Genomic DNA, 21,846 nt, shown 5'->3' on the forward strand with positions numbered 1-21,846 from the left:
GTAGCACTTCTTTTAAATGCATCTTGTGTGTTTGTGTGTATGAGCACGTGTACACACTTTATTACTATATTGTTTCTTAATGTCACTAAATTCCTTTGGCTACAAGAAAGGAACTAGCAGAAAGAAATCAAAATAGGACGTGGAGATTAAAAAAAACATCACCCTTACTACAAATAAAAGGCTGCTTGAATTTGGAAATTGTTTTGGAGGCCTTCATTTTTGTTCTGTACAATATTTCTGAAACTAACGTGGTTTGATAAGGAATGACCCACATGCAGCATGTTCTGCATTAGGTTTTCCTGATACCTTAGGGACTTAAGGGCCCTAGCCTATACACACACACACACACACACACACACACATCAGACCTGTGCACAGCAAAAAAAGAAGAAGCAGAAGCCATTGGAGCATCTCAAGCATTCCATTATCCTTTGTGGCAGGGCTGCTAGCCTGAATTCCATGGTTAAAACACATTTCATAGCTTTTGTGCTGCTTTTCTCATATGTCTTTGTTTTGCTCAGAATTGAGAGGCTTTCCATGGATTCCTTCTTCCTATTAGCAGTGCAGGAAATATACTCTATTGTTCCACAGAAAAGGAAATGAGTGCTGTAAAAAAAATGGAGTAAATGTTACTCTGGGGGTCTGCTATATGATTACAGGTCTTATTGATTCAATTAAGTTCTATGGAGCCTCTAAGAATGAAGGCTTATTGGGAAGAATTATTTTATTCTGAACCTTTTCTGTTTAAATGTAAGGGCTGTGACTTTTAGATGGATTACTGTAGGTAAAGTTAATAGTTGAAAATAACTAAGTAATCTTTAAACAAAACCTGGAGAATTTTTTAAAATTATCTTTTGTATGCATCTACTTTGTAAGAAATTTAAAGAATGCTATAACATTGGGCTGTTGCTATGGCAACATGTAAGACACTTCAGGGTGCAAGGATGGTTAAAAAACATTTTATAGTTCTTCAGATGCTTCTAATAATTGCTGATTATTAAGTGCCTATATTGGCACATTTTACCAGCATTTAGTTGACGTGATGAAGAAAACAGACAGGCAATGCACTTATACATGCAAAAATACCTATTAGTCTTTGTTTTAAATGATTAAATAGTATAGGCTTTTTGTTTATACATGGATTTGGTGTAAAACATAAGGCGCTAAAGTGAAGGTCATTCAGAGGCTAAGCCACACTCTATTTCCTCAAGAGCACAGTATACTAGAATGGCACTCTTCCTCAGAAATGCTGTCTATAGAGACAAGACACCCTTTAAATTACAATTTTTGTTTTATTCACATATCACTATGTCTGAACATATTTATCCTAGCTTTATGTTCTGTTGCTGCTTTGATTTATACTAATGTTGTATGGTCTCACTTCCTCTCTTCAGCTTAATAACCAGTTGTTATTGTGTTTGATTTTTCAGTCCCGTCCTTTACCTTCACACCAACAGGTATATATTTGCACTTTTCCCTTGACAGTTTGGCATGTGCCTGTGATACTGTGATGCTCTTTCTTTTTCCTTCATATAACCAGGCACAACGTTATACGGTAGTAAATATTGTTATTTAAGGTGTAATATTTTTAGTGTTCTTTTATCCATATCATGGATTTAACATTGCTAACTCAACCATAAAATTCTATCATTTAGAAAGCTGCATGACATCCTATAGTCTGTCATGTCAATATATAGCATGGTTGTTTTTAGTCATTTGGTTAGACCCAAATTATGGCAAAGGTGCCCACTAATATCTTGCTCTTGCACAATGGACTATTGAAGTTCTGAATAAAAGGAGGAGGCATTCCCTGATAATTAATCTAAGTGAAACATGGCTTGGCCTGTAATAGAATGAGAAAGTTCTGAGTTGCTATTCCTTAGTCTTGCTCTGTGCTGAACCTTTTCCCCTGAGAAGTTGGGTAGCATATATGTAAAAAACAGCCTATTTCATGTATTAATTTCACTATGATATATAATAAGGTGACCAGATTTTAACATTGGTAAAGTGGGGCACCATTGACTGGGGGGGGGGGGCTTGATTAAAAATTAGGTCCATATGGAGCAACAAAAAGTTTCACAGAACTCATAGAATGCAAAAATAGTATGTATATATATATATATATATATATATATATATATATATATATATATATATATATATATATATATATATAACAATACTATTTTTGCATATCAATATAAATACAATTTGCCAGGTACCCCCAGATGTCCCTCCAAAAGTGGGACAATCTGGTCACCTTAATATATATGAATCATCAGTTGCTAACATGTGCATTTACTGAACAGACCCCCTACGTACATAAAAAGAATGTTTGGTGGTTACTCTTATTTAGCAGTGCTAATGAATCCAAAATCTTGAGCATTGAATATCACACATCTCTAGGGTTTATTGCAATGTCAAAAAACACTATTAGAAAGCACGTCCACATTATTAAATATTAGTTGTTTATTACCTAGTGCTTCAGTAATGTACTGTATGTTACTAATTGATATGGTTCTTTTGTTGGGAATCATACTTTTGTGTCTGAGAAGTGCCAGCTGTTTGAAATTCATCAAAAAGAACATGTTAGAATGGTTATTGAAAATCTTTGCGAGCCTTTGAAGTGGCTATTTTTGCACTTTGTAGTATTTTCTAACCTAATTTTAATCTTTAACCTGTAGGGTATTATTGTTCAACACTTTCATGGGTTCATCACTTTCAAATTCTGTTTTTGAACTCTTTGGGAAAATAGGTATGCATAAATTTAAGCACATTATGAGTTTTATTAAGATCATTCACAAGCTTAAATTTTACATGCAGGCCTAAAGAGTCGGATATTTTACAGGAGGAAAATCTTCCAAATTGTGGAGACTAAAATATTTGAATCAGACTAGGCATGTAACAGCAGCACAACAGAAAGATTTGATAGATGGCTTCAAATGTAGGGTGTATTTTTAAAATTCTTATTTTCCATGATTCAGACTCCCACTGGTTTAGTTCCACTGAGTTTAAATGGTAAGCAACAAATTCAGCAAAAGGCCTGTGTGCTATTGGCTGCTACATTTTAATCCTGTTATTGTAATCGCTGCAAGCAGTTATCTCTCTCTTGCAGACCCCCAATTTGGAGTTCTTCTAAGGAGCAGAATTTGGCTGCCTTTTAAAACACATTCCTACTTTGGGAAATGCATAGCTGTGGAATTCAATGTAGTTTGCATGAAGGCTAATCTACTTAACCCTTTGCTTAACCTGATGGTGGTATAACAACGCATTCTTAAGCTGAGTTACACTCTTTTAAACCCAATGATGTTAGAAGGGTCTAACTCTGTTTAGGACTGCACTGTAAATTATATCAAGTTTATTTAAATATATTTGGAAACTACAGACCAATTGGTCTGCAAGGTGCAACAATGTATTGTGTCAAAAAGAAAGCAAGCATTGAAAATTTTTTTGTCTATAAACAATCTTTGATTTTTACTGTGTGAGGTGAATGTTTGTATACCAAGTACATATGTGATCACTGGATGTGTTTTACTAGAAACTGCTGTTAAAACAATATGTTATTTGGTGCCAGTAAGTTAACAAAGTGGCTTTTTTCCTATTTGTCTTTCAAAAATCCAATGAGCGAGATTCAAAGAATTTATTTAACCCTTGTACTATATTTATTTTGTATTTTAGTAACATATCAAAGAGGAGGAGAAGCCGTTAGCAGTGGAGGAAGGTAAGTGCTTTTCTGGTCTCCTACCACTTTCATAATAGAACGAACCGCAATGTTACAGGCTTGCTACTTTAAGGTTATGGGCAAAAGTGCATTTCAAAAATCAAAACAGCAGAGGGAGCACTTTAACTTCAAACTACATTTTGTTGGTTTGAAAGTGGGTAGGTGAATTGTGGCCTTTAAGGCTACAAAAATATAGTAAAGAGAGTAAAGGAAAAAACAAGTGTCAGTAAGAAAGCATGCTTATACTGCAGCTGCAAAAAGTCGAGAGAAGGCGAGTTCATTTTGTCAAACCATTCCATTTCTATATTCAGGTTGTAACTAAAACCGGAGGTAATTAACCAAAACTCTTCACATGCAATTACCTCTTGTGTTTCATTGCAGCTTTAGGGTCAAACTACAGAAATCAGTGGAGTTACATTAATCTGTTCTTTATAAAGCAGCCATGGAGGGAATCATTAGGAGTTGGGGCTGTGATGCTGCAGAAGAAGAATGTTAGTCCTCAGATCTAATTTTGGTCATAGTTTAGAAATTAGGCCCTTCACCAGATGCTTTGAGCTCAGGTAATGAAAGTAGTAAGGTATGTGCTTTGTGCCATCAGCTACTAGGGTTTAATAAATTCTGTGGTACAATGATTTCTGATCAGGACATGGGTGAAGGGAGGGAACCTAACATCTATTTCTAAGCAGTGTGTTCTCAGTCTGTATCAGGCCTTTACAACTGCTTTTTAGGGCCAAGTTATGCACCTAAAGTAAGAAAACTCCAGCATCACTGAAGAACTGTTCCTTAAGTGAAAGCAGCATTTGGGGGTTCACTGGTCAATGTAGCACAATATGTATTTCTGCTATGACTGGCAGTGACTCTCTAGGCCAAAGAGTGTTATCCACCTCTGGTATTTCTGATGGAATTGCGTTTTACAGTGGAGACAGATGAGCAGTATAGCATTTGGTCCCGTGCTATTTAATTTGCTCATTCATTCATTCACCTTTATGGGCATTCCAGAATATTGCAAAATATATATGGCAGAAACTCAGAGCAAGATAAAATATAGTTTACTCATAAATGACTGAAACTGGAGGTAAACACTAAGACAACAATATTTGTGTATGACACCCAATAGTTTAGGATGGTTAGAATACTAGAAGATAAAGAGGAATTCTTAAAGGATCTCTCCAGGTTTGGTGACTGAGCAGTGAAATAGCAGATGAAGATCAATGCAAGTACAAGTGATACTGGAAAAAGATGTTTAAACACTGACTCTAACACAGTGGCAATGTTTTAAAATGCAGATTCCATATATAGGGTTTATTTTAAAAGGGGCTGAGAATAAAACTGCCAGAGTAATGTCCTGGAGCAGCCTCAATGGGGATATAGCTTACATTACTCTATTTCGAAAGGGGTACTGAAGAACCGGAAGAGGCACAGAAAAGGGCCACGAAAACTATTGGAGTTACAGTGCCTGTCCTATCAGGGAGGACTAAAGTATCGGGGGGAGGGTTTACATTAGGAAAAAGGGCAAGAGAAGGCTGGCATTATAGCTGTAAGCAAAGTTATGCATGACAGTGGTTAGAAAATTTCCTCCCTGCCTCATAATACTAGATATTGGGTTTGCCCTATGAAAATGAATGAAGATTCAAGACTGAGGTAGTTTTACTTTGAAGAATGGATGAGTTGACAAAGCAAGAGAAGGTACATTGCACAGAATGCTGGGATTAATGAACATTGAGGTCTTCTGATTTTTTTAAAGTCTAAATAAAAACTCGAATGACAAATATTATGTTACAACAGAATCATGTCATGTACACAGTGAACAAAAACCAAATTCCATGCAGTTAGCATTGTAACTGCTATTGTGCAGGGCTGTTCACTAGCACTCCTAGCATTCATTTGGTGAGTGAAGGTCATTGCTACATATGAACAAGAGTCCCTCTGGGGAAAAAAAGCAAAGAGGTATTGTTCTGCACTATCCCATATCTAATATCTGATGGAGTTTTGACTCTTCAAAAGCTCAAACTGAACTCATATTCAGCTGGTCTACAGTGGAACAACATGGCTACCTTCTGAAACAAAGTGTCCTTGTGCTTACTTTTTATAGTACTTCGGATTCATACTTAGCCCTGCCATAAAATGTCTGTGTGCTTCTGCTGGCTTTATCCTTGTATTTGGCTACGGAAGCTTCCCCATCAGTCACATGCCACACGTCTCTGACCCTGTATCCACTTTGGAACAGCAAGTGAACGTGATGTAAATGGAATTGCAAAACATCTGGGGGGGGGGGACTTTACAACTGAAGACAATTTTGATTGAACATAAAGCAAAGCCAAGGAAATTGTGATCATGGGATACAGATAATATACATACAGAAGGAGCCACTTTACAATTTGGCCCCATGTCACATTAGATTAGTCTAAACATATCAAAGAAAAGCTTCCATCAACTATCTGGCATTCCTAGAAGCTGCAGGTTTTGGTTGTACACTTGACTGTGCATCCATTTGGGACAACAACGCAAGCAGCAACCAAAGAATAATTTGATAATAAGATCCTGGTGGGCCAACATCATTTCCTTCTTTGATTGAATGACAAACTTACTAGATCATGGAAATGCTATTCATGTTGTATACATGACAGGGTTCGTATGATGTTCTGATGGGTAAACTGGAGGACTGCAGACTGGATTGCAGAATAGTTAAGTGGATGGTCAACCACACACAAAGAATAATTGTCAGTGGTATTTCATCTTATTTGAAGGAGGTTCCCTGTGGGCTGTCACAGGGTTCAGTTCTGAGCCTAGTACTTTACAATGTTTTTATAAATTATCTGGATGAGCGGGTGTAGGGATACTCATTAAATCTGAACACAGAAAAAGTGAGAGGATGTGAACAAGATGCAGGTCAACAAGGATAGGTGCAGATTTCTACATCTGGGTAACCAAAGTGAGAAGTACACGTACTGGAATGGGGATACACTTCTGGATAGTAGCGTGTTTTAACATATCTTCTGATATAGGTGGACTGTATCAGTCAGTATGATACAGTGTCAAGAAAAATGTAGTTTAAGGGTGTATTAACATCCAAATCACAAGAGAATGTATGTTGCATTGGTCAGGCTCCATCTGGAGTATTGTGTGCAGTTCTGGATGCCTAACTTGTGTGCAGAAGAGAGCTTCAAGAATGATCTGGGCCTGGAGACCAAACCCTACTAAGAAAAGCTGAGAGACTTGGAAATATTCAGTCTAGAGAGGTTGAAATGAGCTTGTTCTGGTGGTAGAAAAGGATAGGCTTCATAGTGTTTAAATTATTGGTAGAAAGGTATCGGCTGGTTGTTAAGGATTTTTTACATTAATGTTACAATTAGGATAGGGGAATTTTTTTTTTACAGTAAAAGTAGTTTGGCAGTGGAATCAGCTGCCTAGGGGGGGTGAGCTCCCCCTCACGACCATTAGCTGGACAAAGACTTCTCAGAGATACTTTTGGCAGATTGTATATTGAGCAGTGGATTGGACTAGATGACCTGTATTTCCCCTTCCAACTCAATGATTCTGTGACAATAAAATCAGAATAGTTTTATTGGGTGTAATAATTAATATACTCATGCATGTCATATCAATCTATAATTCTTACTATAGCATTGACTAATCTCTTGTAGGGATTCACCTTTGCCCCAGATTTCCTAGTCCCAAAAACTATTGTTGGGTTTTTCTCATTGATCATAATCATATGGTTGAAGATTAGAACCTTTTGATTATACCTCTTATAGCTTATTAGAAATTACACCAACCCAGAGATTAACCATAGTGTAGGATAAAAGATAATTTGTAATATCTTTACTTGAGGCCAAGAAATCTGTCAAATTTCTAGTTTATTCAGTGTTGTATTTACAGTGTCAATGATGCTATCTTAGTATAACATAGCATTTACAGGAATGTCAAGCTCAAACTTCCCAACTAGATTTACGAGCAGAAAGACAGTAGCAATTAGTAAAAGTATGCTCTGTCTTTTTTTTTTTTTTGGAAATGCTGTTTTCATCGTTCAGATCTTCATTGTAAGGGAATACTTCTTATCCATAGGAAACTGGGACTTCTTCCTTTTCTACTATTATCTACAAAATTTTCTCAGTTGAAAAATACATTTCATGTAGTACCAGATGTCTGTCTGTTTTTTCCTCCCTGGGTAAACTATTATCTACTATCTCTCATCACATTTCTGTGCCTTCTACATGTTCTCCCTTCTATTCTAGAACTGGTGCTTTGTGATATGTTTATGAAATCATGCTCTTCCTGCTGTCCCTGTACTTTGACATTGTCATTATATGATTGCTATAAGTAAATTGTAGTGTCTTCAGGAAAGAAAATTAAGACATGACATAGTCTTTGTACATAACCATAACCTTAAGTCTAAAATGCCACAGTGTGTGGTGGCATAAAGAAAAATAAATGGTATACTGTCTTATGCAGTATATGCTTGCTAGCTGTGGGGTCAGGAAAGGTATTCTTTCAAGTTCTATTTTAAAGATTTCTCTCTGCTATACTGTGGAAATTTTTATTTACTTCACTATAAACTGAGATTCTTGTAGACTGGGGGGGTGGAAAGTGGTTTGTTTTTAGTAAGCCATTTCTCATGAGTTTATATAAGAGCATTCACTTCACATTTAAGACATTTCAGAGAAATGCATCTCTCATCATGTTCATTGTTTCAAGTCCTACCCTGAAGATCTGATGCATACAAAACAGTTATATTACATTGAAAAGAGTGTACATGCTGGAGACATTTTTGAAGTACCATTCTGGATGTCCTATTTAAACTTTTGTCATAGTCTTTTGCAAAGAGCTCTTGATGAAACTCCTATTCAGAAGTGTAAGCAGATTAACATATTTTAGGTTTTACGCTTTATTAAATCTACTGACTGTGACTGTCTTTTTTTGAGTACTGATGACTACTGGTTTTGCTGTTTACATTTTAAGTTATAACTATCATCAATTTCTGCCATTTCTACTTAATAATTTACAGGCCACTTCCGCATGAAGAACATGTTCCTGGACAGCCTTGGGATGTTGGTGGCACATATATCCCCCTCCACATGAAGTCACCAACATACGGGGCTGTATGATAGCTGGATCACAATGTGGCCATTTTTAAATTGCAGTTTTGGGAATCCAGAAAACTGGATTTACCATCCTAAATCCTGTGAACCACTGGTGAGCCACCAGTGAGCAACCAGGAATAAGAATGTATGGAGGGGGAAACATGCGATAGTCTCAGCAGCTTTGTCCCACCCTATCCTCTCAATTTGCTGCTTTGAATTTTTTTTTAAAGTGCTGCAGTCTGTGTTGCAGTGGGACCTCAAACCTACATTATCCAAGGTGAAATAAAATCTCCTTTAAAAGTGTCCATGGTCTTCTTGGGATCAGGCAGGCAAAACACCGCCCTGTTTTTGTTTTTTGGAGGTGGGAAATGAGCTAGGAAAGGGGGATGGGCAATCGAGCAGCTCTCTCCTGATCATTCAGCCATGTGTGCACTTTGTTTTTAAGCCTACCATTAGCACAAAATGTATTTTTGGGCTTCATTTACCTGTCCAGAGCAAAGTCTGTACTGGGCTTTTTATCTACCCCCAGTCCAAATCCCCCCCCCATCTACACTTAATGCTATTTCCATTTTGATTTTGGGTGCTTTTTTCCCTCTGTATCATGCATAATTGAGCTGTGGTGACCTTACCTTTCCTCCACAATATCCAGGAGCAGATATAACTTGGTATAATTGATTTAGCCGCTGAGGTAGAGAAGCAGTCTGTCCCTGGTTGAGTGCCAGTTCAGAGATTTCCTGGTTCCTGGGGAGAACGTTTCAGTCCACGAGAGCTGCTGTGTTGTGATTGATGGATTGCTGTGATTGACAAGCCAAGGAGCAGAGGGAAAAGTTCGACTTGTTTTCCCTTGCAGCCTCATCAGGAGGCAAAAAGCCTTGACAGGGCAGAGGGAAAACCCGGGGAGTCTCCCTGTGAGGATAGCTGCAAACATGAGTTTTACCATCCCAAGATTGCCAGCAGGAAGCCACTCGTGTTTTACTCCTCCAAGCGGAAATGACCACTGTATTCTTGCCCTTCCATTATTTCTTGTTTCTGTAAATCCTGTATTATTCACAATAGCTTTAAGTATTTACTTAGCTTTCCCAGAAGATTCTCTCTCTTGGGCCCATTCTGCACATGTTGGCTAATGCACTTTCAATGTGCTTTTGCAGCTGGATTTTCCCATGCAAAATAGGAAAGTCTACTTCTAAAATGCATTGAAAGTACATTACCAATGTATGCGGAATGGGCCCTAGTTTACTTTTTTGATAAGTTGCATATGAAGCCTTAAAAAGTGGAGAGTAGATTTTAGGTTCATATAAACCTAATGCTGTTCTGGGTGTACTGTTATTTTTATGTAACTGTAGCCAACAGTTGTTTTATGCCCAAAGGAATATTTTTGGATACATTCAATTGAATTGTGCTATGGAATCAACATAGCTTAGTTATTTAATTGACTCTAGGTCTCCCAGTGTTAAATCTTCATGAGGCAGATGTGAAACTATTATGACAGAACTTGCCTTTCCATCACCACTTAATAAGCAATTGCACCTCTCTTTCCACTATGATTAGGGCAATCATGTTCCACATAAGGGTAATATGACTTCTAGGGAGACTTTTGCTAAGTTTATACTTGACCAAGTTTATATTTACTAAATTTATATAAATATAAGTTTATATTTGCTAAGTTTATATTTGTTTAATCAAAATAGTTCAAGTATATATATTGCCACTTCATTCAAAGAGGGAACAAAAATGACAGTACTCTGGTTCACTGAGCTTGCAACAACAGTAACAGTCAAGGGAAGACAAGGAAACAACATAGCTTACTTAGAATGCCATAAAATTCTCATGACCACTGAATAGCCAAATCCAGAGATGTCATGTCTTGAATTGGAGTAAAGGGTCTGCATTTTGGAAGTGAGGAATTCCAGGTAGATGGGCTGACAAAAGGCTTCATAGAAAAAGTTTTGAGGAGAGATTTTAAGATACAGCATTGCTGCAAGAGATATAGGTTGAACTTCCAGGTTAAAGGTACAGCAAAGAGTATGGTAAAAGTTGGCTAAAAGAGCAGAAAGTGGCTGAAAGTGGTGCAACTGGCAGAACAAAGTTCAAGGAGATGGATATAATAATACAATAAGGCTGACATATGTGGAACAAAGCCATAGAGTGGTAGGGGGAATAGAAGAATCTGTTGGTGAAGTTCTGATAGAGGCTAAGCTGTGACAAGGAAGAGCAAGTGGGAAGATTGCAGTAGTTATGGTGAGAGATAAGCCAGAATTTTAGCTAACAGGGCAAAGATGAATGTTGGATACTTGCATGTTATATAGGAAAAAATGTACATAGTATGGCTATAGATTGGGTGTGGGAACTGCTGACTTTTAAATTATGGGCAAGTATTTTTATAGATGCAACTTTTGATCAAAGTAATTCTTTTTTAAGGCCAGGTCTTTTAAACATCAATGAACCTGCTTCTCAGCCATGGCTTGCAGACACGTGGCCCAACACTGGGAACAATCACAATGACTGCTCTATCAGCTGCTGTACATCAGGCAATGGAAACAGTGATAGCAACCTCACCACATATAGTCGACCAGGTAGTTTATTAGTCTTTATCAAGTCTTTTTCTTTAAATTTGGCTTTTATTAAAGGTAAAGGTAAAGGTATCCCCTGTGCAAGCACCGAGTCATGTCTGACCCTTGGGGTGACGCCCTCCAGCGTTTTCATGGCAGACTCAATACGGGGTGGTTTGCCAGTGCCTTCCCCAGTCATTACCGTTTACCCCCCAGCAAGCTGGGTACTCATTTTACCGACCTTGGAAGGATGGAAGGCTGAGTCAACCTTGAGCCGGCTGCTGGGATTGCTCATGGTCAGAGCTTTCAGACGGCTGCCTTACCACTCTGCGCCACAAGAGGCTCCTTGGCTTTTATTGCTTCCTGCTTATTCATTCGTTCTGTTCAAGTCTCCCTCTGATAGTAGCCTCTTCCTTTTGACAGATTAGAATTGAAATATGTGTTGGAGAATTCTTCACTCCATGATAAACATGGGAAATAATGAAGGATTTATCCTAAGATGTTCTCCACCCTTCCAAGTCCATTGAATCAGGGATTAGAATGCTGTAATTTTGCTTATGATAGTACTATCAGCTTTTCTGGGTGCATTGATGAGGGCTTATTAAAATCTGATCTTGAATGCCATGCAATATTTAAATTGACAGCAGATATCCAGACATGTCTTAAAAACTATTGACTACCAAACTTCAATTTTTTTTCTATTTTGCAGTTTTCATGAGCTGCTGCATATAGGAACAAACATTTCTGTGTGCTTATTGTAACATAATTGGATACTTCCTAATTTTGGCAGATGTGCAATAGACTTTCATTTCCTTTCACTGAAAACAACCAGTGGTTGTGTATTTAATATCTATGAGCAGATTTGCCATCGGAAATTTTAACTGTTTTTTTTTGGCTATAACCTACCTGGAAAGAGAAATAGATATGAAGAGAATGGGAACCTGTTTTCCATACAGATATTTGTTCCTTGTTTTAGAACCATGAATTGTTTCTTTATACTGTTTAGGATTCTGATTTTTCTATTTATTTCAGCTACAAATCTATTTCTGATTTAAAAATCAAATCACATATTTGTGCACAAGATGTTTTTACTGGCATAAAATAGGTGTTATAACTGAACACAATCTTCTTCCTTTCCCTTCCTGCTGTGGTTAGCTGATTGTATAGCAAATTACAACAATCAGGTGGAGAACAAGCAGACAAACCTAATGCTGCCTGAGTCAACAGTTTATGGAGATGTGGATCTAAGCAACAAAATCAACGAGATGAAAACCTTCAATAGCCCCAATCTAAAAGATGGAAGGTTTGTCAGCCAACCAGGGCAGCCTACACCTTATGCCACCACTCAACTCATCCAGTCAAACATCAGCAATGTTAACAGCGGCAGTGGAGATTTGAATGAAAAACATTGGAAGCCTTCTGGACCACAGAAGCAAGAAGTTGCACCAGTACAGTACAACATTATGGAGCAAAACAAACTAAACAAAGGTAAATCACCCAGTATTGTTTCGCCTCTCCTGTGCATTGGAAAATCCTTAGGACTTGAGTTTGAGGTTCGCAGTGGTATAAGCAGAAAAGCACTGCATATATTTTTAGCATCTCAGGATAGTTAACTGGAGTATAAAATTTGCCACAATAGACCAAGCACTGTGGTGCAATCTAAATGCCTTTACAGATATACTAGCTTCAAAGCCCATTCCTAAAAATGGGCTTTGAAAGGTTCCCCTCCCCTGGCAACCAGCCAGGCAGCTTAAGGTGGTTTGGGGCCACAGCTTGCAGCTGGATCAAATGGGGTGGCTGGGGGGTTGGTCAGCTCATTAGCAGGCCTGGGACAGAGCTCCTTAACAGGTAGTCTGCAGGCCGGGAGGCTGTCATTAGCAGGTCCTGCTTAGCAGGCCAAGAAGCCCTCATTAGCAGCCCCAGCCTAGCAGGCCAAGAGGCCCTTGTTAGCAAGCCCTGCTTAGCAGGCCAAGAGGCCCTCGTTAGCAAGCCCTCCACCACAACCCTTTGTCCAGGGTCCTCTCCTCTTACCTGCTGCTGGTTCCAGGCACTGAGGCACATCTGAGAGCAAAGAGGCTAGAGTCCAGGGACAGAGGATGGGAGCTGCAGGGGCAGGGCCAATCAGGGTGCAACCAGCTTTCCTGGCTGCACTCTGATTGGCCCTATTCCAACTTGGACAGCCGGATATGTTCCAACCCCCAGGCTATTTCACAAATATATAGAGGAACCATGGATAAGGATAAATTCCCAATTAACAGTGTCAAAATAGTTAATTAGTACTATATTAATCTTTGAAGATCAAATTTAGCCAAATAAATAAGTAGCTGCATCTTAAAAGAGAGCCAAATAAAACATATTTCATATGTGTTCGGGCTTAATTTAAATTTAATAATAACAAATTAATGATTGGGACTGAGACTGTATCCTTACTTTATAAAGATGGTTCAAAGTACAACCATCACACTCACATTTTAAACAGGTCAGCCCAATCTTTTCGTGGTGAATGAATGGTAATTTAATGTACACATCTTTATAAATATATGAATGTACATATAAAAAATGGAAAATATTATTGTAGCAGATACTGAAGATGGAAGCAGATAAATGTTAGCATCACATTCACCATCTTAACATTTTTGGACTTAAAATTTGTTCTTTTCAAAAGCACAGGATCCATAAGCTAAAAATGAATCAATTTCAACGTTGGTTTCAAAATCAGAATGTGCTTTCTAAGGGCATATCTATCTAGTTTAATGTTAGATACAGAAAAGAAGTTATGTGATTTCTTACTCATCCTTCAGGCTACCATGTACCTTGCTTTATTCTGCAAAATTCTATCCATAGGAGCTGGACCTGCTCTAACTTTAAACGTTGTGATCATATTGTTGTAGCTCAGATGGCCACCTAGTGATATGAGAAAGTTAAAGGACATGTTCCATTACAAAAGGTTGATTCAATTTATTTACTGGATGACCTACTTATCCCCAGAATAGTTCAGAGGCCACAGAAATCTGACATGACTGTACAGCTGTTTAATATAGCAATCGTATCGTTTTAATTATATTTTTGCCTTTCATTTTTTCCCACATGTCTTTTTATTTCAAAACTGTATTTTGAAATCTAGAATTAAATTGATTCTTTCTGATTAATCATTTTAAAAATATTTAGACTTCTTTGTATTTATATTTGTGCATGTGCACAAATATGTATTTGTGCACCTTATGTATATACACTTGGACATATATACATCTCTATAAGTTAAGATAGCTGAGCATTTTACCATAGAAGAGCCTGCTTAATTCATTTTCTGGTCAGATAAATATATGGTTTTTTAACCAGAAAGGCGAGTTTCCTGCACAGTTATATGCTCATATTTAAAAATCTGCTTTGTACCACTTCTTGAATATCAGGAGAGTAGATGCTTTCCTAATGGCTTCTAGAAGACTCTGCAACAGGAATAGGTATATACACCAAAAAGAGATTCAGTTCATTTCAGGTAGACCCAAAACTGAAATGATTCAGAAATCCTGACTCACCTGAGTGCCAATATTGGTATAGGGGTTCAGGTTCTGGTGATTTGATTTTCACAAATCTGCTCACCTCTGAAGCATTTAAAGAAACCTAGATGTTGATTTAAATACCTTGGAGCCTGCCAAACAGCTGATCCCAACAAGTGAAGTCTCTCAGCAGGATCACCTGTTTGTTGGGCTGTGAGGAAGATGGTTCAGATTAGCCCTTCCTACACAGCCTGCCAGCCAGCTGATCTGGGCAGAGACTTTTCTTCCTGGGATCAACTTGGACTGTATGGGAGGTAGGCAATTTGAATGCCCTTCCCCCTGTAGAGCCCGACAGCCAGCTGATCCAGACAGAACCTATTCTCCCTGGATCAGCTTGGGCTTTGCAGTGAGTGAGAGGTTCAGAGTTCTTCCTGCCCCAATTATTCCAGTTATTGAACATGTGGAGCTGGTGTGGGACATGGTAGAGAGATTGGCCATGTGTTTGATGTTGTTATTGTTGCTAGGTGTGAAGTCATGTCCGACCCATCGCGACCCCATGGACAATGATCCTCCAGGCCTTCCTGTCCTCTACCATTCCCCGGAGTCCATTTAAGATTGCACCTACTGCTTCAGTGACTCCATGCAGCCACCTCATTCTCTGTCGTCCCCTTCTTCTTTTGCCCTCAATCGCTCCCAGCATTAGGCTCTTCTCCAGGGAGTCCTTCCTTCTCATGAGGTGGCCAAAGTATTTGAGTATTTGAGTACTGTGTTTGATGTACTGCCCACCTAACACACCAACAGATATCCTGCTGAGCTTCTTGGAGCTGATGGCTGGGTGAGCTTTGCAGTTCCACATATTGATTGACTTTGTTTATGCAGAGAAGCCCAGCTCCATGCAGAGTTCGGACCTGTTTTCAGCCATGGTGACACTGGATCTCTCCCAGGTGGTGACCAGCCCTACACATCAAGCAGGCCACACCCTGGATCTGATCTAAAGGGGCTGTATACTGGTCCAGTCCAATGTATGGCAGTGCCATGAAATCCCCCAACACTGTCTTCTGAGACCAGCCCCCTTGATAGAACTCAGACCACCTTGATATGATGTCCTTTAGGCCCAGTGCTAAGAGGTGGCTCAGAATACTATGATTGTAATGTATGTATTTTAATAGTTCAGGATTCTCAGATTTGGTTCTTGCTTTCTAGCCATAGTAACAGTTTACCAGATGAGAAAAGAATAACCATTTAAACATGTTATACACTGTGTGTTATTGTTTCTATTTCATTTCCACTCCACCCCCCCAAAAAAAGAGTTGTGCTCTTGATAAGAACAGATTGTATTGCCTGATAAGCATGTTAATCATGTGACAGCTTTGCCATATCTTAGATTTAAAAAATTAAACTCTGTCTGATGCTACCACTAATGAGAAAACTTGTTGCAGACTTTTTTAGCCCTCATTGACTACTTTGTGATACATGTAGAGGGCAAAAGCAGTCACCTCTGCACAGCATAGGAACTTGTAAAAGTAGAAAGTAGGCATATGAGTGGCAAGATGTAACATCTTTTACACCTAAGCCTTTGGTAGTTTCCTACCACTGTCTATAATACCTGTTGTATATCATTTGCAAGATGCAGTGTCTGCTCCCCCTTCACTTCGGAATTAATAAGTGAACAATAGATTGATTTGTATCAGTAGATTATGTCAAGTTATTGCTGGTGACCCTATCCCCCCTCAAGGCCAGCATAGGCTGAGTCTTAAATTCTTAGCTGCTACTTTGCATGACATTAGATTTCTGCTTTAACATACAAAGGCTCAACCTTGCTGAATTTATTTCAGCAGAGAGTCACATATAACAACAAGGCATAATTATTAGTAATACCGATAAACCCTTATAAAGTCATGTATTTTGCATGGATTACTTCTTCTTGAATTTGTGGTTAACAGATATGAAAACTTAAATTATGTTAGACTGGGCCAGCAAAGCTCTTTTTTTCTGCAGAAATATTATTTTCTATTCTGATAACCTGATAATCACTTATTTGATGTGCAAAGATTATCTTCTGTTATTAAATTTACAGATTATCGAGTAAATGATAATGCTCCAACTATCCCATATAACCAGTCATATGACCAGAATACCGGAGGCTCCTACAACAGTTCAGACAGAGGAAGTAGTACCTCTGGTAAGTACGAACAACCATCTAGGATCCTTTCTAAAGCTGAAAAACCTTTATTAACGAAAGGTTGTAATATTATGTCACTAGTGTTATTTGAAACACTGTGCTATAATGCTGATTCTTACTTTTTACAAAATTACATTTTGAGAAAAGAATGGCTGAAATAGTGACTAGATTTCCTGAACATTTTGTCAATATGTTGTTGTTGTTGTTATGTGCGAAGTCGTGTCCGACCCATCGCGACCCCATGGACAATGATCCTCCAGGCCTTCCTGTCCTCTACCATTCCCCGGAGTCCATTTAAGTTTGCACCTACTGCTTCAGTGACTCCATCCATCCACCTCATTCTCTGTCGTCCCCTTCTTCTTTTGCCCTCGATCTCTCCCAGCATTAGGCTCTTCTCCAGGGAGTCCTTCCTTCTCATGAGGTGGCCAAAATATTTGAGTTTCATCTTCAGGATCTGGCCTTCTAAAGAGCAGTCAGGGCTGATCTCCTCTAGGACTGACTGGTTTGTTCGCCTTGCAGTCCAAGGGACTCGCAAGAGTCTTCTCCAGCACCAGAGTTCAAAAGCCTCAATTCTTTGACGCTCGGCCTTCCTTATGGTCCAACTTTCGCAGCCATACATTGCAACTGGGAAGACCATAGCCTTGACTAAACGCACTTTTGTTGGCAGGGTGATGTCTCTGCTTTTTAGGATGCTGTCTAGATTTGCCATAGCTTTCCTCCCCAGGAGCAAGCGTCTTTTAATTTCTTTGCTGCAGTCCCCATCTGCAGTGATCTTGGAGCCCAGGAAAATAAAATCTGTCACTATCTCCATTTCTTCCCCTTCTATTTGCCAGGAATTGAGAGGGCCGGATGCCATGATCTTTGTTTTCTTGATGTTGAGTTTCAAGCCAACTTTTGCACTCTCCTCCTTCACCCGCATCAACAGGCTCTTTAGTTCCTCTTCACTTTCTGCCATTAGAGTGGTATCATCTGCATATCTGAGGTTGTTGATATTTCTCCCTGCAATCTTGATCCCAATTTTTGATCCACAAAGATTCTTGATCCACAAAGATTCTGCTTCTCCACTTCATGCCTTCAAGAATAAAACATCATGTGAAACTAAATACTATGGGCTTCCATGCTTACTATGCCTTCACCCCCATCTCCTTAGTGAAGCACTTAATCTCTTGAGGGTAGGGGTATATATCCTGCAAGTCATGATCTGAAAATGCTTTACTGAACAATGACAATTCTCTCTTCCAATTGGATCCTTAAAATACATATTTCCTAAGTGCTTCTTTTGATTACAACTGGTGTTAAATTTCCATTCAAAATGCGGTAAAGGTAAAGGTAAAGGTATCCCCTGTGCAAGCACCGAGTCATGTCTGACCCTTGGGGTGACGCCCTCTAGCGTTTTCATGGCAGACTCAATACGGGGTGGTTTGCCAGTGCCTTCCCCAGTCATTACCGTTTACCCCCCAGCAAGCTGGGTACTCATTTTACCGACCTCAGAAGGATGGAAGGCTGAGTCAACCTTGAGCCGGCTGCTGGGATTGAACTCCCAACCTTATGGGCAGAAAGCTTCAGACAGCATATCGCTGCCTTACCACTCTGCGCCACAAGAGGCTCTTCAAAATGCGGTAGTACCTTAAGCAAAATGCGGTAGTACCTTAATAATTGTTTTTCCTTCAAAGCTGTTCAAATGGCTAAAGCTTATTTTTATTGTAAACCATAATTTTCAATGGTGTGTGGCTGAAAACATCTATGCTATATTTTCTTCTGTTACTTTCATTGTGGGTTAGTTTAGTTCTTTCAGTAATTATTTGCAGCTGCACCTGCTATTGGGAATAAATTTAGTAATTCCATTGTGCCTGAAACATTTCAATGGACAAATACAAATTAGGTATATTTATTAATGTAACAGTGGAACTTTAGTAGATCATGTCTTTATTGTATTGTGTGTGATTAAGCTCTGGCAATTAAGTAACAGAAAGATACTTGGGAGAATATATCTGCAACTTATTTGTTTTAGATGATAATCTCTATTGTTATTAATATCTGTATGATCACTTTAATTATATTTCTTGTATGAGTCATTCATGGATTTAAAGTGTTTTATCCATTAATTCAACTTATGAACATTTTAGCAAAATATTGATAAATTGTGGTGAGTCCAAAGCAACAATTTGGCAATGTATGTAGATAGTTGTAAATATTAAGAAGTTTAACAGAAGGAAAAATGTGTTGTTTATTCAGTTCCTATCCCATGGTGTTGTATCACTCCCACTACTAAAGCTTACTTTCTACTGGACAGAGTTACTATAGGGCCATAAATCCATGCTTCTTTCAAAATCAGGAGACATTGCAATTTAGTTGTAACATTCACCCTGTTCTACTTCACTGTAAATAAGTGAGCTGGTGTGGTATGCCTCGAGTCATTGGGTGACGTCAGGCCAGTCAAACACTCTCAGCCTTGCCTACATCATATGATTGTTTTGAGGATAAAAGAGCTACTTTGGTTCCCTGTTGTGGTTGCCAACCCCCAGGTAGGGCCTGTAGTTCTCCTGGACTTACAACTGATCTCCAGGGTACAAATAGTTCCCCTGTCAGCTTCAAGAAGTAATCTCTATGGCATCATATTCCACTCCTCTCCAAATTCTACCCCAGGCTCTCCCTGCTAATATCAAGGAATATCCAAACCTGGAATTGGTAAACCTCGTCCCCTTTGGGGAGAAAAGTAGTATATCATCATCAATTAAGTGAATAAGTAGTGGCCAAGTCTGAAAGCCAATGCTCTTTTCAGACACTACTGGTGATGCCATACATAACATTAATGAGGCACATGCCTCACAATACTGTGCCTGTGCCATTCCAGTTATCTGTTGTTGTTATTGAAGTGGCATACATGAAACAGCTAAGGCATTTGTTCCAAGTGTCCTTTTATTTTACCCTTCCTAGGTCAGGCGGTATGCATTTCTGCAGCCTGCCTTGAAGCCCAGATAGGAAATATAAACATATTGGATAACAAGAAATTATCTCCCAGGCCCTAATAGTTGTAGCACAGATGGACCTTGTACTCCAGCATTATAAAACAATTTATTTGGATGTTGACCCTGCTCCCAAACTTACCTACACCCAAGCTTACTTTGCATGGTGAAAAATGGAAAGGTTCTTCTGATTGCTGCATGTAAGTGTGAAACATTCCAGGCAATAAAAGAGGCAGTTTCACTTTTGAACTCTTTAACTGGGACAAATATGGAATACTGACAGGAAACAAACCATGAATCAGCTGAGCTGTGTGCATTCAGACATTAAAGTAAGTCTGATTAATAAACCAACTGAACATCCTAGTTTCAACTCCTTCCATAATTAGTATATTGACTTGCATTTGCACAACCAATTAATTACAGTTAATTTAATTATGACGAAGAGTGCTTGCACTCAAAAGCTCACGCCCTGAATAAATTTTTGTTGGTCTTAAAGGTGCTACTGAACTCTGATTTAATTAAACCATAATTTTGCTTTGTCTGAACTGTTTATTTATCATATGGTAGTTACACATAGAAAGCATATATAAAATATATAGCCAAGTAGGTACAACAGTTATGCAGACAGATTGGGCAATCTGCCTAAATGCTAATATCTAAGTATTCAGTTCATTCAATTGCAGTTGGAAAAAATACAAAGAGCTCTGTCACATCTCCCTGGAAAGCACGACACTCATATTCCTATGACAGAAAATAGTTTGCCAGACTGTCCCACAATCATATTGAGGACCTGGCATTTAAACAACTGGTCTGCCCAACTACCAAAGCTTGTTTGTACTCTATTATCTATATTCCATATTTTACATGGCACATAAAAATATGTGAATCTCACATTGTTGTTAATAAGGTTATGGATATTGAGTAGAACTGATCGCATCCAATGTTTGCAACCATTAATTCACTAGATTGAAAACTTGTGATTGCAGTATTTATGGAGACAATGCTGGGTGCTGGGATTTTAGCCTGGATAGGCCTGTATCAGTCATGCCTTTGTGGATGGGCAGCTGTCTGTTTCCAGTAATCTTTCTGTATATGTCTGAATTGGGCCAATGGTTCAATCAACCATCAAATGGAAAGGGTAGATTGTTCATCAACTAGTTAAATTGTTAAATGTTTATTTTATTTTTTAGAATATAGCACAGGATTGCATTGTTCATTCTAGAAAGTTAGATTAATCATATAAATATATTTCTTCATAGGGAGTCAAGGGCACAAGAAGGGTGCTCGAACCCCCAAGGCTTCAAAACAAACTGGCATGAATTGGGCAGACCTACTTCCTCCTCCCCCTGTACATCCTCCTCCCCATAGTAATAGTGAAGATTATAGCATTTCAGTGAATGAAAGGTAAGATGAAATAAGTATTTAGCTGACCTCTAGTGATTCAAATTCACTTAATTTCATAAAAGTATTTGACATCTCGCGGTTGGAAATGAATCTTCAGTCAGGTGACAAGAATTTTCCCAACCATGTCCTAGGTTCTAATTCTCATTTTTCTAAATCAATTCTTAGCTATGACCAGGAAATCCCATGCCCAGTACCACCAGCAAGAATGTATCTACAGCAGGATGAGCTGGAGGAGGAGGAAGAAGATGAACGAGGTCCCACACCACCAGTTCGAGGAGCAGCTTCGTCTCCAGCAGCAGTGTCCTATAGCCATCAGTCTACTGCTACACTAACTCCTTCCCCCCAGGAAGAACTCCAGCCTATGTTGCAGGATTGCCCAGAAGAAATAAGCCACTTGCAGTATCCACCTGACCGGAGGTCAGTTATTCAGCCATGCTGAGAAATAA

The 21,846-nt window shown here is 38.8% G+C and overlaps 1 protein-coding gene across 5 annotated transcripts in view; it reads left to right on the plus strand.

Moving 5' to 3' along the window:
• ROBO1 (roundabout guidance receptor 1) overlaps window positions 1-21,846 on the plus strand; it is a 795,752-nt gene that overhangs the window by 751,008 nt on the left and 22,898 nt on the right. For 4 of the 5 annotated variants that reach the window (XM_077342365.1, XM_077342367.1, XM_077342366.1 and 1 more), the window contains 7 exons: window positions 1,431-1,457; window positions 3,679-3,721; window positions 11,221-11,375; window positions 12,507-12,839; window positions 16,926-17,030; window positions 21,256-21,400; window positions 21,566-21,817. In XM_077342365.1, the coding sequence (XP_077198480.1) occupies window positions 1,431-1,457; window positions 3,679-3,721; window positions 11,221-11,375; window positions 12,507-12,839; window positions 16,926-17,030; window positions 21,256-21,400; window positions 21,566-21,817 (1,060 nt within the window). The remainder of the gene's footprint in view (window positions 1-1,430; window positions 1,458-3,678; window positions 3,722-11,220; window positions 11,376-12,506; window positions 12,840-16,925; window positions 17,031-21,255; window positions 21,401-21,565; window positions 21,818-21,846) is intronic. The other variant, XM_077342368.1, reaches the window with a different exon arrangement.

The sequence above is a fragment of the Paroedura picta genome, chromosome 6, assembly GCF_049243985.1.
Source record: "Paroedura picta isolate Pp20150507F chromosome 6, Ppicta_v3.0, whole genome shotgun sequence".
NCBI lineage: Eukaryota > Metazoa > Chordata > Lepidosauria > Squamata > Gekkonidae > Paroedura > Paroedura picta.